The sequence below is a fragment of the Myzus persicae genome, unplaced genomic scaffold, assembly GCF_001856785.1.
Source record: "Myzus persicae strain clone G006 unplaced genomic scaffold, MPER_G0061.0, whole genome shotgun sequence".
Taxonomy (NCBI): Eukaryota; Metazoa; Arthropoda; class Insecta; order Hemiptera; family Aphididae; genus Myzus; species Myzus persicae.
The window spans coordinates 316856-344104 of NW_019101569.1; the positions used below are offsets into that span (position 1 = coordinate 316856).

Below are 27249 nucleotides of genomic sequence, written 5' to 3' on the forward strand. Positions count from 1 at the left end.
GTCCGTCCACAGAACACGCCACAGTGCTGTTGTGTCGCTGGTCCGATATACATATTTTTTCCGGCCGCATAAACGGAGGAAGTTGAAAAAAAATATAATATATTTACAGTCGACATAATTTTATATTATATTAAACGCTCGAGAGGAGAGGAAGCCAGTGCCCGGTTTTCAGCGAGATAGATTCGAGATCGTTCCTTTTTCCGCGGGCAAGCAGGACTCTCACGATCCTCGATCTCTCTTCGTACGTAAGTGTTTGTTTCGTATTATTATTATTTGTATTTGTATTAAACAGCCGACTCGCCTACACATCACAGGGTGTGCTTGCGTCTACAATAAAATTCTATATCTGGTAATCCGTGATTCTGGTCAGCAGATCATCACTATATTATATTATAATTTTGTTTTTTTAAATTTTTTTAAACATTTGAAACTTTTTAGTGGCGGGTAAAAATGTATGGATATTTTCTGACAATAGGAAAAATAATGGTTATCCTTATCAGTATTTAAACTTCAACTACTAATAACTATTTTTATTGTTCGTATATTAGTCACTACTTCTTGTAGTTTTGTAAATAGGTACTAGCCTGCAATTAACTAATGTAGGTACTTTTAAAATTTGCGAAAAATAATAAATATTAAATGTATTAAAATATTCTAAACACAAATAATAATCATGTAATACTGTATATAGGTGTATACTATATAATACAAACCAAACTTAACGCTATAATAGTGGAGATCTAATGTTTTCCAGGTAAAATAAAATTATTAATCTTATAGGATTTATTTCTAAGTTATTATCAAGTTGTAATTGAATAAGGTTGCATAATTTTAATATCTATATTTCTATATTGTATTATGATGTTCATTAATGTCGATTTAGTTTTTTGAATTCAAAAATTATTTTCTGTTGTAAACTCGATTACCTTATACAAAGCATACAATTAATACCGTCGCTAAATACAAAACGTGATCAATTTAACTAGGTATAAATGTAACTGACCGTTCGATTAAGAAAATTGAATACCGGACAAACACTTTTGTTTGGATTTATATGGGCACGTAAAATAAACAAAATTGAACTAGGTCGCAGTTATATCAATAGAGGCTATTAAAATCAGAGATTTATCTGAATACGCAAGAATCGTTAGAATACTATTGGTAATATATTAAACCATCACGACGACATTTTAGTTTTTAAAATTAAATTTGACCGAGTTTTACTTGTTTACTTCCGTTAGTTTAAATACACACAATGTTTCCGTTTTACCGATGTAGTGAGAAAACCTAACCATTACGAGGAAACATAAGGTCGTCGTGGACCGCTAGAGTCACTAATTGATTGTATCAGTTGTAATAATTACTGTTCACAGCTATTGTCTTTAAAAATGTTTACAGTACCGATTAAGTATGTTAATAAACGAAATTTAAACTCGTTGTTCGAGACGACTGGCGATCGAAATAGATCGCATTATTCTTAGAAAACAGGTAATAATTTATACAACCATATTATTGTATTCAAAATGTGAAGACCTGATGAATGATTACGAACGTGTATGCCTATACTTACTTATTATTCGAATTAATATAATACCAGGAGTGGTCAGGACGGTCAGGTATTCCAAGCGTAACAATCTCAATCAAATGATTCATACATGTCAAATTTCCATCACAACATAATATTATATTAACGTGTTTCTTTTGTCCGACAAACTACATGATCTGTTCACATAACGGAAACGGATTCGATTAAATTATTATAGCCTATAGTGTGTTATTAATGTGTGAAAACGTATTACCTAGCTATACATACGTCTTATAGACATGAATACAAGATTACTTAAAAATGTCATACATTTTATTTTCTCTATTATTAATGTTCTAAAACTATCATGTATCTATACGTTGTTCTCCCATAATTTCGAAAGTGTCAGAGTTAATTTTTTCGGCAGACACACTTCGAGTCATTAATACAATTTTTGTTTAGACCGTTACGGTTACACTTATATAGACCGTGTAGCAAACATGGATTCAAACTTGAAAATTTGGATATCCACCACCATATAAGGCATAAATATAATATATTAGTTTATATAGACAAAAATCTTTACATTTAAGAACGCAGTTTATGATGTGATCAATTTTCAACAATGATAAGTGGACACACGTTTGATAGTTGATAATTATTAACATTTTATTTTCATGATAATATAATTTTACCAACTTAGTAAGATAATTTGCTAATTAAAAATGATATTCTTAATATCTTTATAATACTTCTATCTGAGCCCTCCATACTCGGGTTATACAATAATTATTATAGAGTTTATTTATGTTGAGTTTTGAAGAGTTCTCTCAACTTGTAGAATAACTTATAAATGTTATAATTACCCATTTAAAGTTATAATTTAACTCAACTACCCAAGTAATGCGTTTTTCTATTTAAAAAATATTTAATTTTCAACTATACTGAACCAGATTCTTTATTAAGTTTTAATATTTACTGTAATATTCCAATGAAACTTTCTACATAATTTGAACGAATAGCTATAATGTTTTATGGGATAAACTTAATATAAAATATGATATATGTATATCGAATCATATTGTAAAGGATAATACATTATCATATGTTCACATTAACAATGAGGCTGTCCATAATACTTCATACATATTATACGATACATATACAAGCATATAAATATATGTTTCTCGACTGAATTCTTCTGGGTGGTCTACAAATGATTTAGAAATATATGTCAAGAATAACTTAACCAGCAAAACTTATTCGATAAGTGGCGTGAATCTAATTTGTGCACTTTCGGAATAATCATTTGTAATATTATATTTTAATACAAGTGAAGACAGAAAAAAGAAAATAAGTGACTAATCCAGGAAAAATCTATTAGTAGTAACAATGTTGTACCAATGCAGATTTCATCAATGTATAAACTAAAATTATAGGTACTAATCTTCTATATACACTTATGCATATTAAATTGTTAAAAATGCTTAAAAATTAATCTAATATACATAGAATAGATATCAAAGACACGATGTAAAGAAACATAAAAAGCAGACAGGTTATTATAAGAATACAATATTACTAAAACAATAATTCATAAATATTAATAAAGTTCAATTTTTCGACTAAAATAACATACCCAATGAGGCGTTAACTATGGAAGATATTTTAATAATTTATTATATATTATACTATACAAGATTGTTTTTAAATCGTTTTAAAAATGGTGTGAAATTATTATTGAGCGTTATAGTACCATAAAATATAAATCATTCAACCGAATGAAAACGTAAAAAGTTTGTTATCGTTGTTATTTGTCGTTATAATTACACCAGATTCGAATTGGCTGTTTTTGAATAGATAATAGAAAAAAAACAACGTAAGAAATAAAGGTGTCACACTAATTTTATTATTACTATTATTATTATTATTTTAATATTAGATACATATGTACATCACTATTGGTACACAAAATTCCTATATAATAAATAATACAATTTATTATATATAAATAAATATACTTATATAGTTATATACATATACATATATATATAGACACATACACATATAAATATATTATTTAGTAGTAGTAAGGAGCAGTAGTACTTATTTATTGGAAAATATCTAGATTGACAGAAATATGTTACACGTTGACATAATCGCAATATGAATAGAGAAAATACCATCGATGGCTTCTAAGCATTCGTCTATATGAATAATACACAGGATCGTATTACATTTTTACCCTCCTGAAATTATTTTCCATTGAATAAGAAGGGTATTAAAATAAATACAAACATTTTCAGCTGTATATGGGTCACTCCTGACTCCTACCGGCGAACCTAACCTGTGTGTATCAGTTATATGTCAGGCTTACCTTTATCGGGACCTTTTTATGGTTGAATATTAAAGTCCAACAAATAATTAACTTTTTTTTATTACTCTCGAGGAATAAACTAATCCCTCCCGGCTCCTACCTGGCTCCCAACCATCAGAATTGTACATTACCCGAGCACGCTTTTAGAGCCCAGATTTATGACCCAAATAATATACACATGAATATCATAATAATAATTGTTATAATTCGGAATGAATGCACTAATACTATACAATTTACCTATAATAAAAGAATCTGGAGATAAAACAAATAATATTATCCTCTATTATATAGGTACACAATAATTTATAATCATACCTATAATTTCAAAACTATTCGAACGCATATCCGCATACACGTGAAACCATAACATAATAACGGCACGTACTTCCATCGCAGAACAGACGAAACTGACGCACGTCCATTATAAAGTTAACTCCTCCGTTGGGTTTTTGTGGTAAGTATATTAGGTATATATTGTGATAATATAGTATATTATAAAAATAATAATATTACTATGCCAACCGCAACAGACGGTAGGTAATGAAATCGCGGTCATCGGCGACTGCGAATAGTTATGACCGACGACTCCACGCGGTTCTGCACACGTTAATATTCAGTATAATATCAAAAACTAAAATGTCCTACCTTGGTATATAACAATTAACATCATCCGCCATACGCGTCGCTTGAATAAATTATAACCACACATATCATCGTCGCTTTGCGAGCCTAATCGTTTGGAAAACGTCACGCGTGGATGGTTTTACTTTGCTCAAGAGTTATAATAAAACGACACCTGCAGTGGACTGAGTGACATTTTTACTACCTACGGATAAAGTAACATATTTTTTATTTCATACTTTTATCATACCGAGCAGTGGTGATTTTCGGAATATCTTCTGGGAGAGGGGGTCTTCTGTTATTATTATGTTATAATAAGAAAAAATATTTACCCATTGATTATATTTTATTAATCTAATTTTAATTAACTTACACTAACGAAAAAATAAATATTTATTTCTTTTTTTAACTCACATGCCTGCATCTATGTTTAATTCAATCTATTCAACAAGAAACTTTTAATTTACACGGAACCTCCCCCAGGTCTAGCCTCTAGACCACTAGTATTGAGAATACTATAAAATACTACCTAACCCAGTAGTAAAACCTATACATTATTGTTGTACATATATTGTTTGATAATAAATATTATTTTACTGAAATAATGTATTGTCATTACTAAGGGCCTATACTAATTATAAATTATAATATATAAAAAAAATGGACTCAGAACATACACCTTAACCATCCGTCCTTCTTCCGCCGTCCCCGAAGTTTATTTTATCTAGTCACTAGACAAGACAGTGTTCATTTAGAACTCAATATAGCTACTACATAGGTACTCTCGTAGCACTCTCGTCAATTTTATTCAAACTACTGATAAGTGTAGTATTCAAATTATTATATTATTTTATCTATACGGATAGAAAAGCTCGGGAATAATGAAGTCGCAGGGTTGAATGCTATAAATTTATAATAATTGCTATAGATTTACTTAATAACGATAAAACGGGAAATATGTAACGTATAGGTAAGTTAAATAGGTACTACTATTCTAAGCTTGTTGTGTTGGAATCATATTACATTTTTTTTTTTTCAAAATTGAATATTTTGTCGACGTGCAGTAGACCGTCGCGGTGTATTAACTTTGGCGGTGGAATCGACTATATACCCAACATTACTCCTAAAATATGATTTTATCACATATTATAATAAAATTCGGTTTAAACATTTCAAGCAGTACGACCGACTCAAACCTACACAAAACTATTTCCAGTGCAGGATTGATCGTGTGTAGACGGTGTGATTTTCGGGTGGAAACGATGCACGTGGCTATTACTCGCGGTTTATCGCAAAAGTATTATTATTATAGGCACCTATAGCGTGTGTGCGATGGTTTGTGTTGATAATAACAACGATGAAATTATTATTATTATTATAATTATTCGGCGACGGAATAGCGCGTGCGGCGCCGCCGGGTAAATATTATTATTTGGTAGGAACGAAAAACGATCGGCCACGCGACCTACCCGACGACAGAGACGCCACACTCCGCCCTCGGCGACCCTGACCTATTCGCGACGGACGGCCGTGTCCCTCCGGTGTCGGACGTTGTGTCACTCGCGGCTCAAACGAATACCAGGGTCCCATCCACTCGGCGCGCGGTTCGCGAAATTTGTGCAAAATTCACGGAGGCGACGGCGCGATGCATTTGCAAACGAACACAAAATATAATGATATATTTTCGTAAGACAATACGTATTTTAGTAAACATCAATGAATAAGGTGCGGAAAAAACGGCTTCGAACACGTCACATGTCCGAGACACAATTATGACGCGCCAACTAAAAAAAAATATTTGTTATAGGTTTTTGCTTATAAACCAACCCTTGTGCAGTAGCATAATTACCTATTATTATTACTTTATTATCCCCAATGGGGAGTGAAGTGTGCCGTATTATTGACTATCCACACTTGCGCCTCATACTAAAAAGAATGAAATTTTAAGAAAATATATTGTTTGATCACACAAAAAATAATAATCAGCCTGACAGCCATACGAAATATCACTTTAGTCAATTATTTGCAGGATGCTGGAAGGCATTTTTCTGATGGATATTTTAATAATAACCCAGAATTATTACGATTATTCCTTAGGATACGTTAAGTCATTTGAATTTTGTTGCTTCTATTAAATCCTTTGAAAGTTGGATTAGTTAATAAATTAGAGTGTGTACCTGAAATAACCAAACGTTTGTCCCCCACACTTTTCAAAATAATATTTAATATTATGTACTATATTATTATCTTTAATCCGGTGTGCAGTATTTTAAAACTTAAATCCATTGTAATTCATATGATAATTTTGATTTTAGTTTTGATATGCTATTTAATTATTTAAATTACAATATAATATTTTTAATTATTTCATATTGTATATTTGTATCTTATCACTGTATTAATACCCAAATGGGATGTCACCTGTACATAAATTAATTAATGGGTATTTTAGTTTATCAATAAAACCTGTTTTCAGTTTTTGACCGACATGTTTTCACGTCTAGAAATTTTAATATTATCGTAATTTATAACACATTTAAACGTTTACGTATTTAACAAAAAAGTATTTAAAACAACTTAACATAAAAATATACTTGACAGACTCTGCAAACTTTTTTGGCGGTACTCAGACCGTACACTAACCTAACTCCTATGTCAACGTGTTAAATTATATTATAATAAATTACTATCTGCAGTTATTATAAGCTGAGAAATACCTCCGCACACGAATTGCCTCTAAATAAAAACGAAAAATAATAGTAGGTAACAATATAATAAAATAAATGCGACCGACATTACCGTATATAGGGGCAGTGCGTGCGGCCGTCGCTGTGGCAAATGGTTGGCGAAAATTTTCTCTACCATAACACCGCAACTGCGAGTGATTCACGCGACCGAGTTGTAAATTATTGTACCATATTATTATTATATTAACGTTTTGCCACGACCTGATATACCACGCTGATCGTCACACTGAATTGTGATCTGAATTCACGTTTATATGGGTATAACGGGAAACAGTGAAAATGACAAACAGACGTCGCTGAAATAATACATAATAATCTATTGTAATATATATGATTTAATATTTTGCAAATTTCGTGCCCAATATAATATGTGAGCTGCACATTGAGCAAATCGAACGTATTTTTGTAAAAGATTGAGGGTTATTCATAATTATATTATAGTACAATACAGTCATAATACTATATCGCGGGCGAAATTCTATATTAAAAAAAATATTTGAACATGTTTTTGTTTTTCATCACATATTTTATTGAGTTGATCACTATATATTGTATAGTTACTATTATAATATGATATTATATTATTATACAACCACTGCAGAAGACTGAACCACATCATTGAAAGTAGATTGAAATACCAATCTATACAACTATAATACGATGTACTCTCGATTTGCATCGGAACTTTTAGACTTAGGGTACCCTATAGGGTTAGCAGCTGCTAACGTGAGACGATTCCACAACCACTACTTTATCCCACTCATCATTGTTTAATTATAAAACAATTAAAACTTTTTTCCACCGTTAATTTACTAGGTACTCGTTCGTGGTACATGCTCTCTAGTGGATGATAAAATACATAAGATATACGTACCTTTAGGCTTTTCTCTCACAACGCATTGTATGATAAATGATTAATATTTTACAACTATAAGTGCCTGCAAATATTTTAATTACTAAATTAACACGAGTAAATTGAATTAAGTGTAAAGAAGATAATCGCCGCTTGGGTAAAAAAAAATATTACGGTATTTAAAATTAAAACAAATATCGTAGTTTTTACAGTTACAAGAGCGGCGAGATATCTGCACGCTACATCACAATTCCAAATGCGTTTCGCTTGCAGTTCAGTATCAGTAAATTAATTATTTTTGAACTCATTGTGATCTTATAGAGTTCAAACAATAGTGCGCTTACAACGCATTATGAGATAATACACTCGAATAACAATTGTTGTTTGTTTTCCAGAGTGTATCATCATGAAGTACATGGACATGTTCCGGATTGTTGCGCTTATTAGCGCGCTACGCATAAACGGGAACTTGGCGTTCACATCCGGCGACGATAAGTTCATAAAAAAATACGCCATGATGAAGGTATGACATATATATTATATTTTTATATACACCTATATACACGTAATATTATCACATGTATATGATGCATATTTATATACATTTTATTACATGTGTGTTGCAAAATATGACATATAGGATCAGAACAGTGGCGGAAAAAGTAAAACAAAACGGTTACTTTCACAGTCCGCACATAATATTAAACGAGCAATTATTATTATTACATGGTTCGACGAATAATAACAATATTTTTTTTTCTATTTCAAGTATTTCACACGTGTGACATACTGACGTTATCTTCGTGGCTGTACCGTATAAACAACTGTTTGTTATATTTGCTGTGAATAGTGTACGGTTGTCTGCCTAAAACGTGAAGTTAAATAGTAAATTAAAAGAAATAATTGTGGAATACTACTATACGTTTGACGTAAAAAATTAGATACCTATATAATTTTTGTCCTCATATTAGTACATAGCCATCCGATATAAAAACAAATAATAAAATTCCATAGCTCTTATAACCAGTTTCTCTCTGAAGCTCTAGCAAACTAATTTAAAAGTTAAAATATGTACCTACATTCGATACCATTGTGAAATTAATAATTATTTATAACTGAAACCCAGAACGCATTCATTTTATATTTGTGTGGAGTATACTTATGTGTATAGGTATATATTACGTATAGTATTATAAATTATAATGTTAATAAACACTATAGTTTATAAGTATAAGGCAAATAAATATTTCCCGAATAGTAAATTATTATTATTATTACAGTTTTGAGTGAGGTTGAATAAAATAAATATTATTTATGTTATTTTTTTTTTTAATAACATAAACGATAAATATGTGGGGATAAATTATTATAAAAATACTTTGCCGAGTAATTGTTTTGCGTTCAACAAAGATTTTCATTTTTTAAATTGTTCAATAGTTATTATAACCGGTCTATTGGCTATTCAGCTATTGTATATAATATCAAAGTACCTATATAACAGTAAATACCTAATAGATATATTATACGAAGTTTATGATACACACGCCTTCCTCTTATTCTTGCAGTTATAATATTCTATTTCATTTTATTGGTATTCAATTAATTGTATTTTATTTATTTCTGGTAAGAAAAATATAAATTTCAAAAATACTTGCAGAATTTTTTTTTTCTAAACCTAGTCCATATGCAACTTTCAAATTTCAATATAATGTTATAGTATAAAAACAAATAGAAAACTCATAAAATCATCTAAGCCAATAGTTACTAAAATACTAAAAATTAAAAATAAGTATTCAAGCTCCAACACCCCTTTTGTACATAATATATCACCTCATAGGCAATATCATATAATTATATAGATATTAAAGAAATTACGTACATGATATGAAGCAATATCGTTTTCATTATATATTACCTATTATAGGTAATTTAGGAGTACCTACTGACCAATGATCCAAAAAGACCATAGAAAAATATAGTAATTATTTATGAATATTCTTCGTTTTTTTTCTAAAACTTAAAACCGTGTAAACAGTTTTAATCGTTGAAAATCCATCGTGCGGTTACAAGCGTGAAATAATCAGCATTTAGGATTCGGAAAACGCCCAGAACATTCAAGCGCCTATAATTATCAAAATATATTATATAGGTACATGATTATATACTCTGTGAGAGCGAAAAGTGTACGGACCAACCTTCTCATGCAGGTGTTTTTCTTTAAATATTTAAATCTCGTTAAACATAATATGTTAATTATCAATACATACAAGAGTTCTAAGTTCTAAACACGCTGGTAAATCGATACAGAATCAATTATTAAAAGTCATCATTATAAATGACGATTTTTTTCTTCCAAATTTGAGCTGCATAATACACAATATAATTAATATTGTCTTCAAAATGGCACAACTTCTCTAGCTCAAAAACAGAGCAGTATCTAAAATATGTATTATTACTATTTATAATATACATATATACAGGATATACTATATTAACACTAAATACTAATGCCTTTTCTGAGTTCTGATATGCGCGTCGATTCTTGGGGGAGTGTATTGCAATATATAATATTATAATATTATAATATCATCAGGTGTACGAGAACTGTTTCGGGCCGGAAGTAGTGAAAGAAGTGCGGAAAGAAATGAAAATAGCCACGGCCAAGTGCAACGGCAACATGCCCATGAGTGTACCTACGCCCAACATGGGCTCTTTGAAACTGGCCGCGTCGCCGTCAAGCATACACGAATTCAGCAGCGCTCACCACCAACAGAATCAGCACCAGGCCAAGCCTCAAGAGGAGACGTCATTCAGCAAGACGCAGCCTAGTGGCATCGACATAACGAAACTTCAGCAAGCAATTCTGGCCGGATACAACAAGCACCTGGTGAGTAACGATATTTTTCTTAAAAAAATTGAATGATCGACATCTGAATACATACACATACTTACCTATTCCGTTTTAATCTTTATAGATAAAGTTAAAAAGTATAATATTAATCATTTTTTATTTGACATTTTCACATTTTCACCTATAGATAATTACAAAAAATGTTTATAATAATGAATCATCTAAAATAGCGGGTTCCCAACCTCTTTATAGTTGCGCGGACCATCAATTATGTAAAAAAAAACTTTGAGAACCACTTAACTAATATACAGGAATACAATATAAGCACACCCAAATAAGACGATAGAAGAAATATAGAAGTGTATAATGTGGTATTAAAAATCTAAATGAATAAAATTTGTTGAGACAAATAGAATTTGAAAGTTGACAAGTTGAGAACCAATATAGTCGTTCTACTCTTTGAACTACAGAATGAAATACGACGACTTATAACAATAGTTTTTCGTGTACTTGCAGCATAGTTTATCAACAGAATTTACCAACACAACTTATTCTGAGTTAGTCAACGCTGCAGTAAATTCTGTGGCGTACCAACACTTTTGTACATTTGTACATTTTTTAAACCATTAGACTTTCGAACTTCTAACACACGATTATTCAAAAAACATTGATGTTTCCTATTTCGTTAAAAATTTACTCGGCGTTTAAACAAAAGTAACTAAATATACAACAACAAAAATGATGTCTTATGATTTTTCATTACTATACATACTGATCCTCGTTCGTCCGTTGTTGGTGAACGATATAATAACAATACAATAAATGTTCGTTTAAATGCTGTATAATATACTACTTTTCTAAAGTTACACTTAAAAGGTTTGCTCAGTCGGTTAGAGATGAGGTAAAAACATATTCATACCTACTGCTGCAGTGCTGCATCTACCTACATACTGAGTCATAGATTTCCAACCACGTTTCGGTCGATCGATGCTCATATATAAGCGTGAATCACGTTATTCTGACACTTTATACTGTTTCATTGATTAAACACGCAGTAGTTCAGACGTTCAGTTAAATAGGTTCGCTTACCGTTGAAATCCGTCATCTTATTCTGCTCGTTCGTCTCGGTGGCCGACAGGCAGCCAGATTTGTGTCTGCTTCGTCGAAGGTCATTGGTCGATTGTACTTCGCGGATTTTCCGTTCATCGGTAGGTATAGGTAGTGTCCTGCACTCCTGCGATAGCATTTCGATCAATTAGAATCTTGTTCGATGTCCATAACGGTAAAATGAATTAATTAATTACCAGGACGGATACGCAGAAAAAAAAATGTGAGCGGACGACACAAATTAATATATTATTATAATTCGGTCGATGAAATCGCGATTAACGTCAATGGTTTGTATTCCAATTTCTTGTGACTATATCGACACATTGATATTCGACACAATTACGTTCATATTATATCGACCATTTGCAAATGCGTACATGGTTAACTTCGTCACTTATTTTGTATAAGTAACCTCTACAATTGTTTTTGATCACTTTTTGAATATAATAAAATTATTTATAACTGTATGTCCCTCAAATTATTCATAAATTTCCGTATTTTAAACTATAATCTATAATATTCATTATGACATAAGGTCTATCAATATTGTAAAAATATAAATTAATCTACAAAATTAAATTCGCCTAATAGTAATACATTTTTAGAGCCACAACAAATCAGTGTCAAATATAATATACTATAATGTATTTTCAAATTGTAATTAAATGATTAAAAAAACTATTGTTTTTATTTACAATAGACATTCATTCAGATAACCGGTAGATGTATGGAACTGTTTTTTTTTATTTTTAAATTAAAAATTGTTGATAAAAGTTTTTGCTTTGTTTTTACAAGAAATATACAATCTATACATTTCAGTACAATAATATATGTAAGATGAGAGAAAAACACACAATGAAGTTGAGTTGATATATGGAGCCACCTATTAGTGGCACTTAGCAGTTGATAAAAGTTTAAAAACTAAACTATACAAATTTAAAACGCGCATAGATCTGAGTGACAACTGAAAGTTATTACATGTATAAATATTTGAACAGTTAAGTACACTAATCAAGGGTACATAATATACCTAAAAACATAACTCATTACTATATACTATCAAGTCTTAATGTTTTGGAATCTATTTTACAATCCTGATAAACCATAGTATGACAAAATATAAACCATAGTATTACGTTTAATGAGGTGGAAAGCTTATATCGATAGTGGAACCAAAACTGAAAAAAACATGTATACTTCATATTTAATGATACATCGCGTAATTATATAGGTACTTGTGTATAATATAAATAAATGTAGTTTTTATTTTTATCATCGAGTGCGGACATTAATAAGGAGTCAGGGGCATAATGTGTCATGACAAATTAACAGGAAGTCGTTTCGCATAGTAAAATGTGTGCTAGTAGTGGGCGTATAGAAATAATAGCAAAATAATAATCATTACAAAGGTAAAAATAAAACTCATTATTCTAAAACTTCAAGAATATTATATTTTCAATTTGTATTCCTATCTAAATTATTATGAGTGGCTATAATAATATTATAATATTATAGATTTCGATTTTAAATTACAAGTTACAACACTTAACAATAATATAGATATTAAATGTTTTTTTTGACGCCCACCCCACACGACGTATTATCTCCGCCTGAGAGGTGTGTTACATATATTTTGTGCTCTAACGCGAATTTGTACCTTTCGTTCGTGTTGGAAAGTGGTTCGATCCATGGGCGGCGAGATCAAATAGAAAATGATATTCAGTGTGAATGACATTCGACCCGTCACCTCGTCACCTGACAAACAATTAATATGATCGACAAAAAGTCGGTAAACGTCAAATGATCAAAAGTACTAGTCGATCGACCGATGACGTACCAGTGGTAAGTGGTACCACAGGCTAAAGAATCACTATGTTTGTAACAAAAGCGACGGCTAAAGAATGCTGCAAAAAAACAAACACGAACTAATCGGGAGTCTAAACGCTATCTAAACCCTAACTCCTCCACTACTTGACGTACCTATGCTATTTTACGATATTTCAAATTGTCTCTGATACAATGATAATTTTTAAATATTGTAATATTTTACATACTCATTACTTCCATACAATTTTAAATATATAAAATATAAACCTATACATAAAGGTAATAACCTAGTTAAAGATAATAATAATATTATCTAAGCCGTCTCTTATACTATTATTAATATTTATATTATTTGATATAACGGGTAATGGGCATTTGAAAATTGTAATCTTTTTCATATAGTCTCAAACTTATTTTAAAATTTAAATATCAATAAAAGCCTCGTAGAGGTACTTCATGTAATGTTCTCACTTTAAAGTTCAAATAAGTAATAACACAAAATTGATTCTACTAAATTCAAATTTGTTATGTCTATTTTATGTAAGGAGACTATAAGTTTAATTTTAATTTTAAATCCTCATCATAAATAATAATTTATACGAGTAGTACCAAAAAAAAAATTTTAAAAATTCAAAGATATTAATAGACATTCCTACCTATAATTTTAGATTTAGAAAGATTTTACACTGCAATACTGCGTAGTGCATATTATGCATGGTATTTCATGTATGTGGTGGCTTTTTACCTGAGGTAACCACTTTCTCAGTCTATGTTTTTGATTTTGAAGTTTTATTATATTATTTGAAGACCTAATACATTATTTTTCAAAATTATCTATTTTTCTATTTTAAATTGCTACCCCTGTTGGTAATTTCAATCTAAGGACAGATACAATATTTATATGAGTTAAGATAAGAGCCAAGGAAGCAGAATGCTGGGGAAACGTTGGTTTAATATTTGCTATTTTAATATGTTACATACCACTTATATAAATATTCAGAATACAATTTAAAAAGAACATTCTTTCTTGGGAGTATAAAATTAAAAATATAGGTAGGTACTGTCTGAAGGAATTATTTTAAATGGAGTTGCGTGTTTCTTTTATGTTTATTCTTAACATAAATATTTATAAAATATTCTGTTTTGTACTTTAGTCTGCAATTATATACATAAAAAAAACACGTTATCAGCTTTTTCATTCAATTGTCACACCAACTTATCCATAATTTATCCATTAGTATTGTATGAAAACTCTTTAACCTCAAGAAATGTTTATGTTTCCATAAAATATTATTATTAGGTCAATATCGATTCTTTGTCGTTATACTGACTATATCTAGTTATAAGTGATATTAAATAGCAGCAGTTTATTTTAATGATGTTAATTTTGTAGGTGCCGTCTGTCTGTTTAGCATACTTATAATTATTATGACTTATTTTATTCTTAATAAGTGCAATTCAATATGACAATGAAGAAAAATATTTAAATTTCTTCAATGCCTTATTAAAATTAATTATGTATAACATATAACGTATAAAATACAACTTAAATGGTGTTATCAAAGGGCCAAATGCGAAAATTTAATATTAAAACGATGTCAAATAATTAATATAATATTAAAATAAATATGTATTTATTTATGATTTTATATCTAGTATCTACCCGAGAAAATAAAAATAATAAGGCAACTGTTTTTTTCTGTAAAACACAACACTGTTATTGTAAGTCTAGTAGGTAGATGTAAGGAACCAAATAAATAACACGATTTTTACTGTTGGTCTGCGAATTTTGGTTTACTGGCAACTATAATGTATAATATATTATAGCATAATATGACGTATAATATGCTTGTCGAATAATATACAAGTGGAAAATTACAATTATTACCTACGGTATAAAAGGAAAGACTACAAACAAAAATATCCGAAGTCCATATGGATAATAATATCATTTCTTTTTAGGTTTTTTCGTTAGGTACTATGTTGTATAAAATATATATAATAATAATTCGAATGCGCTTATTATGCCTTGTTTAGTATTTCACCAGTGCACGCAGAGTCAAATGAGAAATAGACGTTACAAATGTCGAATTCCGTTTTGTTCACTTTGCCTTTTGATTTTCATCACGCAGACCGAATTTAGTAACGTTAGAATATCAATTTTATTATTTCTCAGAAAAAAATCAAAAAAAAAAGAAATCACGATAATATTTTGGAAAAATTAGAGTGCTTACAACGGTCTGCTGATTCGCGTCGTATCATCGGTATCGGAGCCGAGCGTGAAGAGTTTAGTTAGTATATAACAACGTGAAACTGTCAATCATAATATTATAACCGACGTAACTACGCTCGCGTTTCTATTTACAGTACACGCGTTATGATTGCTCATCAATATAATATAAATATTATTTATTCAAATAACATTATGCAACCGTAGCGTTTCGCCCGCCCGCCCGCCCGCCTTGCCGCCGGCGTCGTCGTCGTCATCTTTATTCCGCGCATGAGCGTGCCGGGCGCATCCCTTCCACGCGAGAAAATAATAATTTCCGTATACAGTATGTGTCACCTCAGCGACACCGCACGATTCGTACCAGGGTCCCATGAAGCAGGGCTCGTTTCCTTTTGGCATCGATCTGCAAGACGGTTACCTGAGCAGACCGCGGTCGTATTTTAAATGACTCGTAGGTGGTATTTCTATACGATAACCCCACATCGGGCGTTCAATCCGTAGGTGTGACGCTTACAAGCCCGCAGTAGAATTTTGTTTTTTTCGACTCGAACCCTGTTTTAAATGATTAAACAGTAACGGATTACCCATAAAAAATACCTACAGCCTGCAGTATTCCTATATTATATCCAATCAAATACGCATGATATTGTACCAACTCTTTAGAGGCGATGACAGTACGACAAACTATCATGGTTATTGATTTATCTGGATTGCGATGATTTATCGATCTATGTTTTATATACAAATGAATGTACGTTTGTCGGGGGTTTGTAGACATGGAAACTATACTGAACCTGCAATTGGCAACAAATTTTGCAAACAAATTGCTTGAGAATCGGGGAGTGTTCATAGCACTATGTTTTTCAATCACTAAAGGCTGCCATATAGGGTTGCTCTGGCTTTCATATGAATTTTTGTTTAGGCTTACGATAGTTGAATAATTTTTTGTCTATCAATATGTATATAGGACTGGCCACGGACACATCCGTAAAGAGACCTTGACATAATCTATATGTACATATAAATTAATGTATGTAACTTAAATACCTACTCAAAATCTACTCGACTGATTTTGAAAACAATTTCAAATTGTTTTTAAAGTTTTCAGGAATGTTTAGAGATTAGGTAGTTTTGAAAATAAATCAAGCAATATATCCAATCCATACCACAGGTAGATTGCTCGCATCTCTGTCAAATGACAAAAGCATGTATATACCGACGCCCATTTACCCGTGCAGAACTTAGCCACACTAAAACCGAGACACATAAAGTGTCCATTTTGTTCACAGGAAAAGTAGGATTGTATAGGCGTACAGCTAGAAATTTATAAAAATAATATAATACTATTATCACCCGTAACATTAAATGTAGAAATAAAACGTACACCTTACTAATTTATGTCTCGGAAGTTAAGAGGTTTTTGAAACTTTGCAAAAACTGCAGTAATATGAACAATGAACGTTTATCTAAAATATTCATGCAAATATCGTCTGTATGCAGCGATAATATGAAACGAAAAATTTTTAGTTTTGACTAAGCATAGTTTTGGATGCAAGTAGTATCCTCCCCACCACGCATACCAAATTGTTCGTATGCAACATGCACTCGGTCGATGTAAATACATATTGTACCTACGTCTACGTGTATATACCTAAGTAATAAGTATATTATTATTATCGTGTATTCATATTAACCACGAAATACGCACGCGTGAGTAATATTGTTTAAAGAAATAAAATAAAACGGTTTTACAACCATCAATATCGTATATATTATATATAGATCATTTCTACGGTCTACGGTTTTATAGAATTTTATACCATATTACCATGTCTACCTATGTACCGTATTTTGTATAGCCTATTTATAAATATATAAATATTATATTAATATTATATATTATTAATATAATATTAATATATATATATATATTAATATAGTATTACTTTAACGTAGACGACTTACATTGAGTATATATATTTACTAATACCTCTCACACGGTGTGTTTTAGCAGCAACAGTCTTCTCACCAGTCGTACTCTCCGTCGGCATCTGTGGCATCAGCTTCGCATCTCCAACCACAACCACAACAACAACTGCAGCAACCACAACAGCAGTACATCAAACCGTGGACTTCGGGATCGTCCTCGGCGTTCTTGGACCAACAGCCGTCGTACATGACCAACGCTCTATTCTACCCGCCAAACGCGGCGCAAAACGCGGGCAACGACATGTACCTGCCGAGAATATCCACCGTCCCGCAACAGCCCTACCCTGGACCATACCCCATGATGGCCGCCGGTCAAATGTACCAGCCGTACTATCAACCGTTCTACCCCACGCACCGGACTTCGGTAAGTTCACCAGCGATAATAACTTAGGGTCGGCGCCTTGGTGGCATGTATATTAAGTGTTACTGCACATACAGAGAGACTGTCTTACATCGTCTACCGCGAGGTTGTAATACCTTAGAGGAAAATAAATGTATACCTACGAGGAGTTTTTAAATTTTAACCACTTATCATATTGGTACCTACATAAAATATAAAAATGTAGAATTACCTATATTACCTTTTTATATTATATAGGAAATTCTACATTTTTATTTTTGTTTTGTAATAGATTCTCATAAAAGCAGTTTGAACAATAATAATTGAAAAAACTCTGAAGTATTTTCTAAGATATAACATATAACCTATAGTTTGTGATGAAAAAATCCCTCCGTATCACCTACAGTTACTTATGTGCGTGGGCGTAGGTAGTAAATATTTTCGGAGGGGTTTTTTGTCTAAATCCTAAATAATATGCGAGGTAACAATATTCTCGAACAAATTCACAAAAAGCTCAAGATTGTTTTATTTAATTTCGGGGGGTGTTTGAACCCCCCCCCCCCCCTTACATACGCCCATGCTTATGTGTTATACCGTCCACCAATTAGATCTGTTAGACGATTATTGATTTAATATCGGTAAGTTTTTATACAACACAGTCCGTAGTTGCAATAAATACTGTAAGTAATAAAATAAAATTTGTCGAAAATATGGAGGACTTTATTTGGCTATTATACATACTTACATTACAGTGTTTATAATAAATTATAACCAAACATCGAATCCCAAGTCTGCCCATACGAATTACGAGGTCTATACGACTGTACATGTCGTTAATGACAAATCTGAGTCAATACATACTTATTCACTATTACTAAGTGCAGTTTGTCAAAAAAAAAAATCATTTTACTCTTTATAAAGTTGGACTAACGGACTATATAATATTATAATAATATAAACATTCAATAATATATTCGTGGTAATTTATTATACTTCGTATCAAGTTTATAAACACTTTTTTTCACATTTCATAATATACTACATCTACATTTTCCAGTAAACAATATATTCGAATTGTACGGCATCATAATATACGATTTTCCTTCGATGAATCTCCTGCACTTTCATTGAATGCAAATTTTAATCGTGAAATCTGCAGGAAACCCATAAAGTAAACTGATAATAATATGATATTACTTTTACCAATATTATAGAGTTCAAAGGTTATCCAAGTAATAGGTACATATGTTTATATTATAATTGTACCTACACACATTAAACTTGCGATCCGCTGAATGGTGTACCATTTGAGTTGTTCTAATTCCTGAGATACGACTTGGATAATTCGCTCCAGTTTTAATATAGATAAACATTTTTTAAGTTAGTTACAGTTCAGTGACTTACCATTATCATTTACCATCCTACTAAACAAACTAATTTTGTACTGAAGTTACTTTTACACAATATGAAGGTAATATAGTATAATATATTATAATATAGCCAATTGGAGTGACATTTCAAATAATAAACTTAAAGTGTGCATACGATTTATAAATTACATGCATGTGCGCAACCTGTACAATTAGACAAATTTAATAATTACATATAGATAGTTTAAAAATTAACTTGAACTTGATGTAATTTTTAATTTATTAATACCTAATATTGTATACTACCTAAATACAATATACATTTATCTGCATTATTTAATGTCGAGCTAAAAGTTAATTTAATACATTTTACAATTTGTAATTAGAGTAAATAAATCAATAACCATAATACCATAATAAATTAATTACTAATGAGTAATGAGTAATAATCATTCATATTATATTGCATATATCAAAATATAAATACCTATAAATCAAATTATAATATCTTCTACCTGTCACCGACAACTTTTTTAATTTTCATAACTTTAAAAATATTTTATTAACCTTTTACGCTTGGCCATATACTTTATATAATTCAACTATATAGTAAACTATTCCAGTGAAATGGTTGAATTATATGGAAGAAATATTTATGTTTTTCTAATGTTTATACAAAATATCCACATAATATTGGAATCTACTCAAATATTTTTTTGAGTAGGTACCTAAGTAAAGTCAATGTTTACTAAACCAAATAATTGTATACGGTAATAGCGTGCAATCGAAAATATAAAATATAATTTATACAAAAACAATATTATAACATGAAGTGTATTAAAACCATTATACCCTATATGTATTTAATACATTTTCACTTTTGTACTCCATTTTTTTTTTAAATCCGATTTTTGAAAAACGATTATTTCAAGTAGTTACAAGATGGCCACATAAATTTACCATAATTTTTGTAGTGTGCATTTTGACCTGTTTTTTTGTATCATTATACATTCACAATTCGCTTATAGCATATAGCCATCCATATAAGTATATAAATAATGAACGGGTCTCATATACAACTTGACCAGCGTGTTGCCCATTTACCGGTCATGCGTGTGATACAATAACAATCGCGTTATCAGAATGTGGATTTTAAACTAATAAATAAAAGGATAAGCTGAACGAATCAAACGATTACTAAGACAGATAATATAATACAAAATACAATTATTTTTATACTATGAGCTATTTTTATACGCTTCGTTTGGAGACAATTCATATTTGGGCGAATGACCTTTTAAGTTTTTACTGCTTAGACACGACAAATGCATGAGACCGAAACTCTCACCTGTTCTGAAATTTTAATATGCATATATGTCTATATATATATATTTACTTACATACGAGGTTTGTTCAAAAGAATAGGAATTAAATAATTTATTTGATTGCCAAACAAATAATGAGAATAATAAATTTGACGTACAACACATCAGCGCATCCTATCTTTCATCTCGTCAATTTTAGACAAAAAAATGGTTCTGTACACTTGTCATTCCTTTATGGGATTTTTTATAATTCCTTAACTAAAAACTGCACTTGACGAAAACAGATTTCATAAATTGAATCAAATAAAAAACGACGAAACAACTCAAATCATAACTCTAGAATATATTTAATCACTTCATTTTTATTATTAGGTATAAGAGCGAAATGTGGGTATGGTGTGTGTGTCGTGTACAGCTAGTCTATACATCTTACCTATCATAAGCATGTGCAAATTATAAGTCATCGACGATATCTGACAGTGAAATATAATAATCGAACAGGTGGATTTGAATGCGATCAGTCACGCTAAAACGAATGTTACAAAAAAGGCTCTGGAGCCGGACAAAACAATTTAAGTCTATAAAAACTACTAACAAAAAATATCACTAACCCAATATACCTACTAGTCAGCTCGAAATACAAGACGTCAGTCAAATTTGTTTTTTTACAAACTATATTCAATTGCTCGTGCACTAATAGGTACAGAATATTATACTATATGCATATAATTTGCGTATATACGACTATAAAACAACTGTACAAATAACTGCGTCGGTAGTCGAAAATCGTTCAAATCCCAGCGATCTCGCGGATTCCGTCAGCATGATATAATGTTGTTTAATGCTTATACAATTATATATTTTAATATTATGTGTTAAGGTATAAGGGGATTTCAGGTGTACAAGAAACGGACGGCGAACTATGCGCCTCGCTTAAAGATATCTATATAGCGTGTATTAATATACTCAACAGTATTTTCAACATATATATATATAAATATGGATTATGGGGTAAAACATGACCGGGAAAATACTGTTAAGTATATTATATTATACGTGTATTAATTACCCATACGAATATATACATGTACAATGTACCTACACAATAATAAATCCTATAAATCGTGACCGTGTATAGCGTTAAATACAGTAATAAATGGTATGTGTGTGTATACTGAATATTATACCAATATATTGTATTATGCTAAGCGACCGTTTTGCGATCGGTGGACTTTATAACGATATTGGGATACACACATTCACGCGCCGCCAGCACAAATTCTATACCGTTATTATATACATAAGATCATATAGGCATTATTATGAATTTATATATATATATATATATTAGATTTATACCATGTACACGTTTAAGTAATATAATACATTATAATATATATTTATATATAGTACAGACACGCGTGCGTATATACTTTCGTAGTACAGTGTGATCTTCTGACTCTGTATAACCGTATAATATAATAGATATAAATGATAAGCTAATCCGATGAAATGAATGCCATTTGGTTATATCTGCACAATATATTATGCCCTCTTATGCCGCACATTTTTTCGGTGCTCATCTATAATTTACCTGGGTTAAATGAAGGAAAACAACTACCCCTCCCACCACTAAGTAAAGTAGGGGGAAATTAATGTTATTTGAAAAATATTGATGAGAAACAAAATATCAACGGAGATAAATATCATTGAGAGCGCAAGAAGTAGAAAATAGAGACTGTTTTAAAATGATTATTTCCATTAGTTAATGAATATAACCTAACCCATATTTATCTAAAAATATAATTTAAAAAGTATAAATACGCATATAATAATCAGCAATTGTTTGCGCCTCATTAAAAAAATTCCCTCGGATTCCCTTGACAGAGAGATTCGTTGTAAGTATAACATAGGCACAGCACAGCGGCACAGATATATATATATATATATATATATATGTATTTTATACGCGCTATATAATATTATTATGCTTTGTGCCTCTGCAGATGGTCGTATTTCTTAACACTGTTGTCTACTTATTATACGTGCATAATGAAACGTTAATAGTACAATATTAATATAATACTCGCGCACATTTACCGGATTGCAGTTGAATAATTGCTGGACGCCGGTTAAACAATAAAAAAAATTACGACTGGAAACGTGACTGGAAATGCTTTTCAATATAATATTATAATACCTACATATACACTGTCGCACGACGACAAAAAACAAACCAAGTCTCCCATATTACACACAGTCGCACACGACTCGCGCGGTATAAGATACAAGACACGGCCACAGTCCACCGTAAACAATAATAATATACAAGACGGACATTGCAGTAGACATCACTAGAGACAGCCATACGGTAAATTATCATTATTGTTATTATTATGAAACGGACCAAACATACGTAGGTACTAAAGATATACATCGGACACACGGCGCAGTAGGTTAATAAGTTTACGGTGATATCGTACGCACGTTTATATTATTATTATTATTATTATTATACATGTAATAGTGGTACATCGGCGGTAGGCACCTTTATATGCGCTTGGATTGTTATGGTTCGGGACGTATTTCTAATGTGGGTATTAACTTATGCCGGGTGGGACACTTGACTTTATGAGAACTGGTTCTAGAAAAAGCGGTATAACAAATAAATTTCAGTTTCGATCTAGGTCGAGTACATATATAAGTATCTACTTTACCTATCTAAATATAACATCAATCCTATCAAATAAAACGCCTATACAAAAACAAGGTGTATTTTCAACCATGCTCACCCCATTTTCATGTTTAAATTATGCATATCTTCAAATTCCGATTTTCAAATCATTCTATTTTTCGGAATTTTTAAGTGTCATTAAAGACGATATTTTCGAATAGGTACTTAAAATGTTACAACATTTAGGGTGTACCCTGTGGCGGTATCAAAATTGGGTTATCAGATGAGAACCTACGTGTTTTAATGAAAAATGATTTTTCTAAAAATGTTAACGTAAAATGTTTAAGTATTGTAATCGAAATACGAAATATTCTACTTTAAAATAGTTTACGTACTAAAAATAACGGTCTATTACATACTTTTCAAATGGATAAGGGCTCGGTAATTACAATATTAAGTATGCAATATAAAATATTTATTAATAATTACTACTTACTACGAAGGCCGGTAGGTAGGTCACATCGATGTAGTCTTCGCAGATACAAATAATAATAACGTAGATACGTTGAATAACGGGGCAGAACCTAAATAATCCGTCGACGGTTTTGTCATCACGTTTTGCCGGATCCTGAGGGAAATCGCGGTCGCGTTCCTTTTACAATAATGACACCACAGCCAGCTCTGAAAATGCTTAAAAGTGTCACGGGCGTCGTTTACGACATGCCTAAATATAAATCATAATATAGCGATGATGTTTTGAGGTTAATAAGGTTAATTTGAAATGGTAACCACCAAAACGATGTACCCATGTCTACGTGCAAAACGAGACTTCAACGACTATAGATATGGTTAAGGATTTCATTACCAATATGCGTACCTACAGATACAACACGTAGTAATTTTCTAGTTGCGGCAATAGTTTGAATAGGTGAAGCGACAATGTGCCTATTAAACCGGGGCCTGATATCCGCCTAATATGTACATTGTACATTGATGTGAGTATAATATATAAGTTATAGGTTGTATCGATCGATCTATAATCGAAGTCCTCGTATAAAGCTGGTATTTAAATCGACGCGTACTAGGATTATCTCCACCGAATAAGTCAATAACGTATACACGCCGCGGTGATCCACCCGCGTGTCTTTAAAATGGTTATATCCACTTATACTTTCCATCGCAATTAATTAGATAACTTGGCTTTTGCAGAGAGTCGGAGGTTTTGACGTCCGCAATCAGATGGACACGATGGCTGCCAAGATGACCGGCAAGATCCGAAACGTCACGTGCGTCATGCAGGAACTTGGTTATGTAAGTGTCTATTAATCTATTGCCAAGGATGTTCATTTTTTTTGTCATTATTTCATGGCGAACAAGGCTGCAATACCTAGGGTACCTTTAGAAAATACAAGAAATATTTAAATTTTTTGTTCTTAAAATTAAAAAAAAAAAAATGAATTTCTAATATTTTAAATTTTCTAAGATAGTTCTTGGTTGAATATGAATTTTTATATACAGCTCAACCAAAACATGGAACCAGACTACGAAAACATGAACGACAGGGTGATGAGGCTACCGATATCCGAAGAGCTTAAACAAGACATGGTCGACGGCATTACATATTGCAAGAAGTTTTCGGTAATATTAAACTCTTTGTGAAACGATTAGACATTTCTATGTACCTTTCTATAGGTTACGCTTATGTTAAAATGTTTCGAATTCATTTCGAAATTGTTCAACATTAATTAGAATACGTTTATTAATTATTTTTCTGTTAAGAAGTGTACCAACTTAAGTTTTCTGTTTCTTTCATTTCATACAATGATATAGGTAGGTATTCAATAATGTACAACCACACCTAGGTATCTAGGTGCATACTGATATTAAAATTTAAAAAGTACGCATACAAAACATTACTATAGAACAGCGGTTCTACAACTGTGTTCCGCTGAGCCCTGGGGCTCCGCGAGAGTAATCTAGGGGCTCCGTGGCTCCCATATATTATTTGTATTAATTAAATTCAAATTATTAAATTGTTATTATATTTCTTAGTTACATTTTTAATTTTTATACTTGTATTCATTATTATTTGGACCGTACCAATATGTATTATTTTAAAGTTTAAAACTGTCAACTATTTATAAATCCACATATTTTTTTATAATCGACATAATTTTCTATGAACTATTGTTGTCTCAAATAGACATTTCTGAATTTTGGGGGCTCCGTAATTTTTTTTTAGTAACATAAAAGCTCCGCGAACAAAAAAGTATGAGAACCGCTGCTATAGAATAATAAGCCACTCAATGCATTCTTAACATTTTTTCAACTAGACATACCTACATTTATATTTAGTTACTATGTAGGTAATAGGTATACATACACAATATTTATTAATTAAAAAACCAATATTTTATACTTTTAAAGATTTTATATTTTTTTACTTGAATGAACTATCTTATGTGATATGCGTTGCTTCCAGTGTCTTCTTTTTAGTAAGTAACGTTTCATAATCGTATTTGTATATGTCTACAGATGTGCGTACCGGATGAGAGAAAAGACAAGTTCGCCAAAGAGTTAGTGCGACCAATGTTCTTTTTCAAATGCTATAAAGTAAGTGAATGCGTTTTAACATAATATTGTTCATTAATTGTATATTATTCTTAGACCGAATAATATACATCCAACAAAATGAATACTTATTATAATACATTTTTTAAACTCAATAATACTATTATGTTCGATAATATAGCATAAAAAGTTGGAGTCATGTATAATGAAGGATATCAGAGACCGTTACACGGCAGAAGAATTTGGTGAAGACAACATGGTGACGTCCGAACGATCGATGAGAAGCTCACAGAACTTGGAAGACGATACTATTGAACAGACAGTGTTCGATTACATTTACGGCGACAAGTCCATAGACTTAGACGTTTTGCTGTGAGCCGATACGCAAGTATTTATCAACAACTATATAAATGCTCAACCGCGTCGTCTGTCACACGAAAGAAAAATCTGTCATCTGCGTCCTAGAAAGTCAAATTATATACGTTTAAAAGTATAATTTTATTTTCATTATGTTTCCTTAAGATATAGCCTGTAAGAGATATTTAATTTATTATTGTGTACGTTGGTCCTGGTTTTAAAACGCTACTAAAGATAAGTAAAGTAAAACCAGCAGTGGCGTTTCGAAATCAGGACGAACTCTCAATTAGAATATTTATGTATTTATTTTAATTTGTCAAGCTTATTATAATTTATTTATTATGAATAATGGTTTAATATAAAAAAATATATTATACAGTATATACCTATATTAAGTAAATTTTTATTTTTATTTATTTTTCCAATTGTTCACATTTTCTTCTTTTTTACAGACATTTTCACAGTATCAAATATTTGAT

The 27249-nt window shown here is 31.0% G+C and overlaps 1 protein-coding gene across 5 annotated transcripts; it reads left to right on the plus strand.

Moving 5' to 3' along the window:
- On the plus strand, window positions 1–27140 carry LOC111029697. Of its 5 annotated transcripts, XM_022308815.1 has the most exons (9): window positions 1–245; window positions 4197–4359; window positions 8522–8649; window positions 10720–11013; window positions 18156–18497; window positions 25052–25153; window positions 25361–25480; window positions 26378–26455; window positions 26595–26789. In XM_022308815.1, the coding sequence occupies exons 3-9, from the start codon at window positions 8533–8535 to the stop codon at window positions 26787–26789; spliced, it is 1248 nt and encodes a 415-aa protein (XP_022164507.1). In that variant the 5' UTR covers window positions 1–245; window positions 4197–4359; window positions 8522–8532. The 5 variants fall into 5 exon arrangements, with proteins under 5 accessions (XP_022164507.1, XP_022164510.1, XP_022164506.1 ...); XM_022308818.1 differs by lacking the exon at window positions 4197–4359 and having other exon boundaries at window positions 18159–18497; window positions 26595–27140; XM_022308814.1 differs by lacking the exon at window positions 4197–4359.
- The last annotated feature ends 109 nt before the right edge of the window (window positions 27141–27249 follow it).